Source organism: Montipora foliosa, chromosome 2 (genome assembly GCF_036669935.1).
Source record: "Montipora foliosa isolate CH-2021 chromosome 2, ASM3666993v2, whole genome shotgun sequence".
Classification (NCBI taxonomy): Eukaryota; Metazoa; Cnidaria; class Anthozoa; order Scleractinia; family Acroporidae; genus Montipora; species Montipora foliosa.
This window is the reverse complement of record NC_090870.1, coordinates 3,310,244-3,320,243: the sequence shown is the minus strand read 5'-3', so window position 1 is coordinate 3,320,243 and position 10,000 is coordinate 3,310,244. Positions and strand designations below refer to the sequence as shown.

The 10,000-nt window shown below is 38.4% G+C and overlaps 2 protein-coding genes across 3 annotated transcripts in view; one reads left to right on the top strand and one right to left on the bottom strand.

Moving 5' to 3' along the window:
* The window catches only part of LOC137992088 (DNA-directed RNA polymerase III subunit RPC7-like), a 25,101-nt gene that overhangs the window by 8,728 nt on the left and 6,373 nt on the right, over window positions 1-10,000 (top strand). The window lies entirely within an intron of this gene.
* The window catches only part of LOC137992087 (uncharacterized), a 12,282-nt gene that overhangs the window by 1,302 nt on the left and 980 nt on the right, over window positions 1-10,000 (bottom strand). The window contains exons 2-10 of one of the 2 annotated variants that reach the window (XM_068837179.1): window positions 9,006-9,115; window positions 6,569-6,686; window positions 5,976-6,008; window positions 5,639-5,665; window positions 5,153-5,209; window positions 3,041-3,076; window positions 2,451-2,563; window positions 1,645-1,699; window positions 965-1,145 (exon numbers count right to left, since the gene is read on the bottom strand). In XM_068837179.1, the coding sequence (XP_068693280.1) occupies window positions 965-1,145; window positions 1,645-1,699; window positions 2,451-2,563; window positions 3,041-3,076; window positions 5,153-5,209; window positions 5,639-5,665; window positions 5,976-6,008; window positions 6,569-6,686; window positions 9,006-9,115 (730 nt within the window). The remainder of the gene's footprint in view (window positions 1-964; window positions 1,146-1,644; window positions 1,700-2,450; window positions 2,564-3,040; window positions 3,077-5,152; window positions 5,210-5,638; window positions 5,666-5,975; window positions 6,009-6,568; window positions 6,687-9,005; window positions 9,116-10,000) is intronic. The other variant, XM_068837180.1, reaches the window with a different exon arrangement.

Below are 10,000 nucleotides of genomic sequence, written 5' to 3'. Positions count from 1 at the left end.
CTACAAATCAAATGTTTGTTTTTGAGGAGGGGAAAACTGGAGTACCCGTGGGGAAAATCCTCTTGGAGCAGAGAAGAGAACCAACAAACTGGTGGGTTGAGTTTGTTGGCCTTATTGGTGCAAGGTGAGTGCTCACACCACTGCACCAGTCCTGCTCCCCTAGACGTGATGGAATTTTCTCAGGCCATGAACCTCATCAATGTTTTTTCCTTCCTCTTTTACGAAAAAGGCTCTGATACCTCCTTCCTTATTCTATCTACATGCCTACATTAACAGAACAATGGCTTCCAGTAGTGTACTTAACAGTGACAGCTGGCCACTCAGAAAGGGAACTGCACTCTATATTTTTTTATTAATTTTATTTATTTATTACACATCACACATTAGAAAATATACATTGGTAAAGCTAAAGCCAGAGGCTTAAATGGCCTGTAAGTAGCAGAAAACAAAGAATTTATATGAGAAAAGAAGGCTTTTAACTTAAATTACAAAACTAACCAAAAGAAAAACACGTCATACAGACCCTGGGAATAGATCACTTTTGTAAATGTCGACCTCTGATACATTCTTTTGTATTTATGGTAATTAGACCTACTGCCCTCATGTTGAAACAAAATTAATATTCTTTTGAAATTTGCTTGTCATAGCGAGGCTAGAAAGGCTTATTAGCATCAAATCAGAATATTTTATTTGGCCGGCATTGTGACAGAGGTCTATTAGGTTGTTGTGTCTGAAGACATGTGCTTGTCTAAATTGTAGCCCAGCTGTCTTGTAACTGTATCTCAGCTGAAAGGTTTGTTTTTCCTTCTGCATGTCATCTTCCCATTGCTCCAGAGGATGGAAATATGAGAGACAGACAGGACAAGTGTTCATTTCCTCAGAGTAACTTATCCAGCTGGTAGTTCTAGCTATCAAATTTACATGCATATAAACAGGATATAAAGTCCCTTCATAGTACAATGACCTGTTGTCATGTTTGTTATGTTCACAGTAGTAGGGCTTAGATTCACAAGTGTGTTGCCATTAAACTGGAGGAGGATCCCAAGAGATGCAGATTGGAAGGCTAGAAGATTCGTCTTTGGGACATTAAATTGGCACAAACTATCTTGATATGCAAGAGCATGCCAACCTGCCATTGTGCACACCTGTGTGAAAAAAATGTACAAATCATTCTATTGACTTTTCTTAGTATATAACTACTGAGCGTAATCATGACAGCCACCCCTCACATCTAATCTTTCATTTTTGACACAACACAACTTTGCTCTTCAATCATTTTTATAAACCTCACCTTCAAGTCATCTCGCCTGACTGAGGGCTCAGCCTTCTACCTTCCCGATTGTGGAGGAAACGTTTCTGGCTAACCTCCATAATACCCAGCCACTTATTTGCATGTGAATAGTGGGAATTACTGAGCACAAGAATGCAATGTACCTGATTAATAAGCCACATATTCCGGTATCATCCTTGTTCATTCTGTTGCATTCCAGTTATCATTCCACCTTGTTCCAGAATATTCTGAGAATATTCTGGAACAAGGTATTATTCTGGTTTATTCTGCCAGATTAAGGTATTTCACTGAATTAAATCTCTTAGAAGTTTATAGAAGGCTTAGTGTTATACAATAAATGTTGCTGCAAGTACCTGAAGAACTCCAGACAGAAACCTGACCAAGCCATAGTCGCTAGAATTGTTACAACTAAAACAAACATATCTTGCTATTAGTGGTGAAGGTTAAAGCCTCTATTTACCCAATGATATGAAGTTAGTTTTGAATGATTGAACCCCTGAGTTTGTATTTCTTGAAAGTCCTGAAATGATTCAGGGGCATTTTAGGGGCTATAAATCCTTCTGTATCTTTTGAAGAAAGGATTGTTTCAAGACACAAATCTTTGCAATCATTTATTTTCATGATTTTGGAAAACATTCAAAAAGACAAGCTTTCGAAAATAAGCAGATCAAAGTTGACATTTGAAAGTCCTGAAATGATTCAGGGGCATTTGTAGCTCAGTCGGTAGAGCGGCGGAGATCTAACCCGAAGGTCGTGGGTTCAATTCCCACCCTGGTCAGAGTTTTTCTCTGTCCTTGTGTGGGCCCAGTTCCATCAGTAGGGCTAACGCTCACATGGTTCATATGGGATAGAAATATAGCACTTCACATTACACTACATTCTCTTCAGTTAATTTTGTTTAAAATATAAGTGCTACACGACCAATGTTTGTATAAATGTAACCTTTCCAAAGTTGACATTAGCTCTTTAGAATTAAAGAAAAAAGGGTCAGGATGAGTTTCCTCTCAGGTTGTCAAAATGGCAAATAGATGTGGCATAAAAAGACTGCTACTCATTTGGACGAAGCTACTTCATTAAGGTATTTTAATTAAATAACGGAAACTACTCTGTATATAGCTGTCAGAGGTAGGTGTATGAAGATGTAAACTACAAAATTGACCTTAAAGTGGACTGATCAATGGTGTTAAATAATGGTCCTGGGGGGCCTTGCACACCAGGTTCCCCTTTGGAGCCATTTAAACCAGGAGGACCTTGAATGCCATCAGTTCCATTCTGTATGGATAAAAAGGGATGTTAAATTGGTGACACATTAACCCATTGACTCCTGGGAGTGACACTTGACAGATTTTACTCTGTCTAATGCCAGACAATCTTTACTTGTCAACTGGGGGTGTCCTGGGGTGCCTTCATCATCATCATCATCATCAATCCAATTTTGATCTGGGTTTATTCCTGTAGACGGGGGTGGCCGGATTTACCCCACTTTGGCAGCAATCTCTCTAACTCCCACTCTCCATCTTGCTCGATTCATGGCATCGTTTTTCTCCCATCCAACACTCTTGCTCTCCTTCTCCACTTGCGTCTTCCACGTCTTCTTTGGTCATCCTCACTTCCTCTTGCCCTTCACTTCAAACTCCAACGCTTTTCTCAGAAAATGCCCATCATCCCTCCTCAACACATGCCCGTACCATCTCACTTGCGGGGTCAAATGGGTTAATGAATAAGGGAAAGTATGTTTATTATATTCACCTTTCCAGGTGGTCCTTGGCTTCCTGTATTCCCTTTCTACAACAGAACTTACGTCAGTGAATATCATGCAAGTTTAAATGGTAACTTTCACTCTGGTATTTATGAAAAGAAATACAGGAAGGTGCTCTTGAGTTAAAGTGTGTTCTTGAAAGCCTTCAAATTTACGATATAAACTCTTTTTTTTTAGAAATACAGTATTTTAGTTATCTGCTATATTGCTTGCATTGTTTGCCTCTCAATAACAATTTGCCAAGAACATCAAAAACTGAATTTTTTATTTACCAAACAATTCTCTAACACAATTCACCTGACCAGTGCTAACTTTACCACCCTTTGAACCTTTAGAGCCAGTTAAACCAGGCTCTCCTCTAGAGCCTGGGGACCCAGTCACATTTGCCATTCCATTATAAAGCAATGAAAGTTATTGGATTAATGAAGTGCACTGGGTCAATTATTCATCATCACAGAGACTGAAAAACCTTGTATAACTTAGTGCGAGGTCCATACTGTAAGTTACAGCCCAAAGTTTTTTTTTTCTGTTGATTTTATGGTTGAAACTTGCGGGCCATAATAAAGCTAATCGGAGAAAAAGCAAGGATCTCAACATACTTATAGAATGGACCAAGAAAATGAGGTTAGAAGTTAGTAAAAGAAGAAGAATCCTGTAGTGTACTCTAGTCTTGACCCCAGCCCTGGGAGTGAGACTTACTCTGTATAGCACCAGATGATTTCACTTGTCAACTGGGGGCATCCTAGGCTATTTGAGGTGTCAATGGGTTAAGCAGTCAAAAACCCCTCCATTAAATTTTATTTAATAATTAGAGTACTGGCTGCCTGGAATAACCATAACGGCTAGCAGAGCCATGCAGCTAGTTGTAAGATACTTCTCTCTGGATACTATTTTTTAATATCATTAGTGGTGGTGGCGGCAGCAGCAGGGGCGGCGGCCGTATTGGACTGTGGAATATGAAAATTATCAAATGAAGCTATGATTCTCGCAAAGGCAAATTTAGCAATTGCATAGAGAAGCCCAAAAATTCAGGATTTCAACAGGGTTTAATTGAACCCATGACCTCACGATGCCAGTGTGATGTTCTAACCAACGGAGCTATTAACCTAACGACGTGGGGAGCTGGCCATTTGAGGGTTCAAATGTTCCTGTGATCTTTAATCAAGATAATTGCCTATAGTTACATGTTACTAATAGTGGCAATGGTTGGTCATAGATGTTAATTTACAGTAATATGTTTTTGTTTAGACGTTCTTTGAATATCGTTAATGATGTTGATTTGATAACATCAGCAGGAAGAGAATTCCATATAGGTATAGTTTGACAGAAGAAGGAATTTTTGTGAATATCAATTCTGGCTGGGAGTAATTTGTAAGTTACAGAGTGTAATTTTCTAGTATGTGACTTATTCAAAGTTATATCCTTTGGGAAGTTCAGTTCTACAAGGTTGTTTTGGATTTTGTAGAAGAGTATAAGGTCAGATAATATTAACTCTTCTTTCACGCAAAGATTTCCAGCCCAGTTCATTTACTAAGGATGAAACACTTGTTGATCGTCGATAGTCGTTTGAGACAAATCTTGCCGCACGTCTTTGTATTGCCTCAATAGAGGCAATACCCTTTGATGTATACGGGCTCCAAGTGGTACTGCTATATTCTGTTATTGGCCGCACTAGGGCGTAATAAGCACGTTCTTTTAACAATCTTGGTAGGTGAAGAGTGGATGTTGCATTGTAGGACTGCAAGTACCCGATTTGCTTCCTTTGTATTTTGGGTTGCTTTCCTTTGGGTTCAAATGTTCCCATGATTAAAGAATCAAGGAACAAAATGATATAGGCATGCATGATATATATATCTATATGTTTGACCTCGCACCAGCATTGCTAGGTCACAGGTTCAAACCCCATTGAAGTCCTGAATTTTTCAGGCTTCTCAACGCAATTGCTAAAATTGCGTTCAGAAGTGAGAGGATCATAGCTTCATTTGATAATGTAATGTAGTACTTGAACTACAGATGCAAAATCATTATATGTTTCCAAAAGTACTCAAATTCTCAAAAGGTTAAATTGAATTGTCAATGCATGATAATGTAAAATATGTCACCAAAGAGATGGTTTGTCCAGGAGGTCCCATGTCTCCCTTTTCTCCTTTGCTGCCATTCTTGAATAAAGTTTAAAATTGAGAAATGCAAATTACTTAATTTGTCAATAAGCTGTAAAAGCACAATACATGTAGCACATGAAAAACTGCAACATAATATACCATCATTGAGCATAAAAACTACAGGATGTAGAGAAGATCAAACTCGAGCTACTACGAAAACCAACGATCTGTGGAATGGGCAAGAATTTGTAATAGTTCAAATTCTTGAGAGGTATTGTGTTCGATGCCAAGGCAGAACTGAGCGCATGTGGAAGACTGTATAATCATGGAAAAGGTCTCGGAGAAGACTTGAGAAGGAAGATTATACAAGACATTATCAGAAAAGAGGGAGTTTTCACCACAGGTTCCTTCGATAGAAAGGTGGTTTTTGTAGTAGCATGACAGGTGGATATTTAAAAAGATCTATGATAGTACTGTAGGACTTACATCACCTTGGATTCCTTTTTCCCCTTTCTAACAATGAAAAAAAATATCAATAATGTCTTCACTATGTATAAATATATATATATTTTTTGCCAAGCAAAGTCAATTTTAAAGAGGTGGGGATCATGCATGGATCTGTAATAGGTAGAGCTGGTGGAAAATGACCAATTTACTGCTGGGTGTGCAGAAAACTCAGGTCTCAGACCTCTGGGTGTGAAAGAAAAACTTGGACCATCTTCTGCACCTCTATTTTGTGCACTCATTGATGCTTAAAATAGAGTAAAAGGAGATTTCTAAGTGCTATTTATAGCTCCATTTAAATAAAGATAAAACAAATTACCTCTCCTTTAGGACCAGCAGCACCAGATGCATTCTGTTTATAACGAAAAAACCATGCTGACATATTTTTAAAAATGACAACTTTCAAATACTTTAAAATGTACTTTTTTGCAAGACTAAAATAGCTGACCAATAAGTTGTTAATTTTCTACTTTTACTCCATATAGCAACAGACATTTAAGTAGTGGATTATGTATATGTCAGGCTATACTTTCTCCTCCATGAACATCTTTGTGCAATATTTATCACAGTCTATCTAGGTTCCCTACACAATCCTTATAATATTTTTAGGGGATGCATTGGCAACCAAATTTGCTGATTTACAGATAACCCAGTTCCCATCTGCTCTATCCAAACGGCAGGTTTAAAACACAGGTCACATTCCACAGGTCACTCGTTACACATCATTATTTTACCTATACTATATGCAAACCAAACCCTTCAAACTGGACTAATGAGACCTAACAAGGCTTGAGTTTAGCATTAGTGGTTTTGTAAAAGTGACCTGTGAAAAGTGACCTGTACTTTAAACCTGTTGCCATCCAAAACCTGCTCTTCCTTTTTCCCAGGTACAAGCTAGTAATGAGTTCTTACCAGCACATTTCCTCCGAGGAACACTTGTTTCCCTTGTCCAGGTTCAAAGACTATATCGCCATCTTCACCAGCTTGTAACACAAGGTTTCCATCTTTAGATACTATTTTGGGAGGATTCCTAAAGTGACCAAAAACATTCATTTGAAAAACTTTAGCTATTTTACTTTAATTTTGATTTTCCATTGCTTATCCATACATGCAGGTCACAAATTCCTAGAGTTTTGTTTTGGAACATGGAATCAAATGGACCCATATAATTTTCCAAAAACTTTGGTCATCTTATAGGGTGGGAAGTAACTTCCAATTTTACGCAGCATTCCACCGAAGGCACTTAGTTGTCTTAATTAATTATTACACGTGGCCTTTTAAGGCTGCTTGAAAGAGAAAAATGTTGAATGTTTGCCCTGTACATTCATTCTATGGTGTAGCCGAAAAATGGGTACTTCAATGATCCCAGGATCCCTCATGTCTCATGAAATGGGAGAAGGTTGTATTTTTTTGTAATAAGGAGGCCGTAAATCCAAATTATTGCTTAAATTATTGGTTAAATAATGAGCAGTTATTTCACCTGGGGAACATATACAAAACATGGACCCCAGGTTCATGGACCACCCCTCATTCTGTAATTTCAATATGTTTTACAGGCAGAAAAATCTTTAGATGAAATAGAGAAGTGATCCTCGTACTTATCTGGACAATTAATGCAGGAGCCCACGAAATGGAGTGAACAACTCCCATACTAAGCCTATCTCACAGCATTTTTACGAACTGATATTTTTAGACTACCTTTCGCGCCAAAAAGAAAGATAGTTCCAGTTCGGTGACGGTATGACGTCAAGTCAGTTTCTTGTGTAATCTTGATCATTGGCCTCCTGCGGGAGTCAATCCAAAAATTGAAATCGTTGGGACAGGAATATAGGGCCATTGTTCGCTCCTAGTTATGGGCTACTGATTATCAATTATCAGTTATCAATTATCTCTTATCCACTACTTGCACAATCCCATAATACATCTCCATTGTTTGCAATATTGTTTCTCTTGGGACATGAAGATGTCAAAGAGAAATCGAAAACAATGCCTATGAAAATTTTGAGGTGTATTATGGGATTTGTGTAAGTAGTGAAGACACCTATAGATGGTTTTCACATGACATCACAGCAGCCATGCTCAGAACAAAAATATGCTATTCTTTGGTGCACAAACATGGCCATCTCATCACATGTTTGAAAACCATCTATACCACCTATACTATTTGGTGGCTGGAAAGGGATTTTCTTATAACCTGCACTTCAAGTATACATTAATTTCATTTAATTATCTAGTCTTTAACCAAAACAAATGAGCCCATGATTGTGGGCTCCTCCCTGCTATGCATAGCTCAGTTGGTAGACCATTGCCCGGTATCACAGAGGGCATGGGTTCAAATCCTGTTGGAACCAACTGAATTTTTCAGGTTTCTATAAGAGACAATGTTGTTTACATTTCTCATTCCCTCGCCTCCACTATCTGAGAGCCTGAAACAGGCTAACATTATCCAGATAAGTGCAAGAATCATTTCTCTTTTTCGACTAAAGATTTTTCCGCAAAAAACTTTACAAACTGAGGGGTGGTCCATGGACCTGGGGTCTATTTTTTATACACGCGTCCTCACCCACGCCGAGTGGACCGTGAGTGGGGGTTTTGAATGAAATGCACCTGCAAGTATGAGGATGCATATGAACGGCCATTTGTCTCAGGTGATGCAGGGATCTTCATCTCGAAGGTTCGATTTGACTGGTAAATATCTTACAGGAAAAAAACTACCCTAATAATTATTAGAAAGACCACATGTTTTCCACCATGGAAATTGTTCAAAGGCCTCTGCAAAATTAACCAATGTTTTCATTGACACGCAATGAAAAAATGAAATCCGAAACCATTCAAAGAAAAAAGCCAAGAATATGAAATGTTACAAAAGACTAATACAAAAATAACTCCTCCAAGTCTCAAATCTGTTTGGTGCATCGTTTCTGAGTTATTTGGCAAAACATGTCACTAAATTTTACAGAGCTTCGGATGAAGACGCCATGTTGGTGTTCGGAGAGACAAAACATCAGGACCTCGGTTTGCGATAAAAGCCCTCTCTTTTTTGTCGTGAGCTGAAATAAATGAGCATGAAAATATCTTCGACAGCATTTAATGCTCAATTTGCTAAAAATCAAAAGGCGAAACCGTTTTTTGAACCAGGAAGCTTTATCTCAGATGCTGTCTTGGTGTCACGCAAGGCGAATTAATTCTCAAAACGAAAAACGCTACGGGACCTAAAACTGGTAAAAAGATTTGCTTCTAAGTAATTTTTTACCTGGTATCGATTTAAAGAATCAGGAAACCTCGCAGGTTTGATTTTACAATTTGATGACATAATGTGAAAACAGTCTATCCTCTCTACCGTACTTACCTTCCTTTGCAATTGTTTGCAGCGAGGCAACAGAGTACCAAGCTAAAGATAGAGTAAAACTTAATTTTTCTGGCCATTTGACACTCATCTAGTTCTTCTGGGCGCGTCTCCTTATAGGCAAAGAAATTCACGTTAATTAGTTTCTTCAGCAAGCTCAAGGTCGAAAATCCGCCTACTCGTGAAGGACTGCGAGCCAACGAGCCATGCGGGTCTCACATTTCTAAGCTCCCAGTTATGAAAGCATTTTTTTTTTTCCCCTTACGCAATTGAAAAAATTGCGTTCATAACTGCGAGGATCATCGTATCTGCAATAGATGTAAAAAAGCCATTCAAGCATGAGGCCGTTAGTCCATCACCACTTGGTGGCACTGTTTTGGTCTTTTTGGAACGATTTTATGCAAGGTTCGCCACAATTCTTTACACTGTCTTTAGAATCTTTTCTTTTCTTTTCTTTTAATTTTGGGGCATTAGGCTCTACATATTTCCAGAATTCTAATAAAGTTAGTCTGAAAATCCAGTATAAAGTTTTATTTCTTCATTACTACTTGAAAATCTTTCCAGGTCAAACTTGGAAACTCTCCTTTGCTTTAAATTCTTGTAATTCTTGAAGCAGCCTTCCATTTTCCATCTTTATTTTTTCCATCCATTTGTCAAGTGATGGTGGACCGAACACAACACAATCTTTTTGGAAATCTTCTGCAATTGCTTCCTGGTCTTTATATTCACGAGCACTCTCGGGTCTCGCTATCCCTTCAGATTTCTCACATCTCAACTTCAGCCTTTTCGCTCTACAAAGCGATCCTTCATCCACTTTTGTCCAAGGAAAGACCAATGGTACACTTTAAGTCTCATCTATGACCAGTCAGAGTCCGTTTAATTCATTGACTTCCAGGGGTTCCCCATTGACGAGTAAAATCGTCTGGCGTTAGACAGGTTTCGGCTAGTTTGGACGTCAAAGGGTTAAAATCCGTCGGCGTGAAGTGTTCAGAAAAACA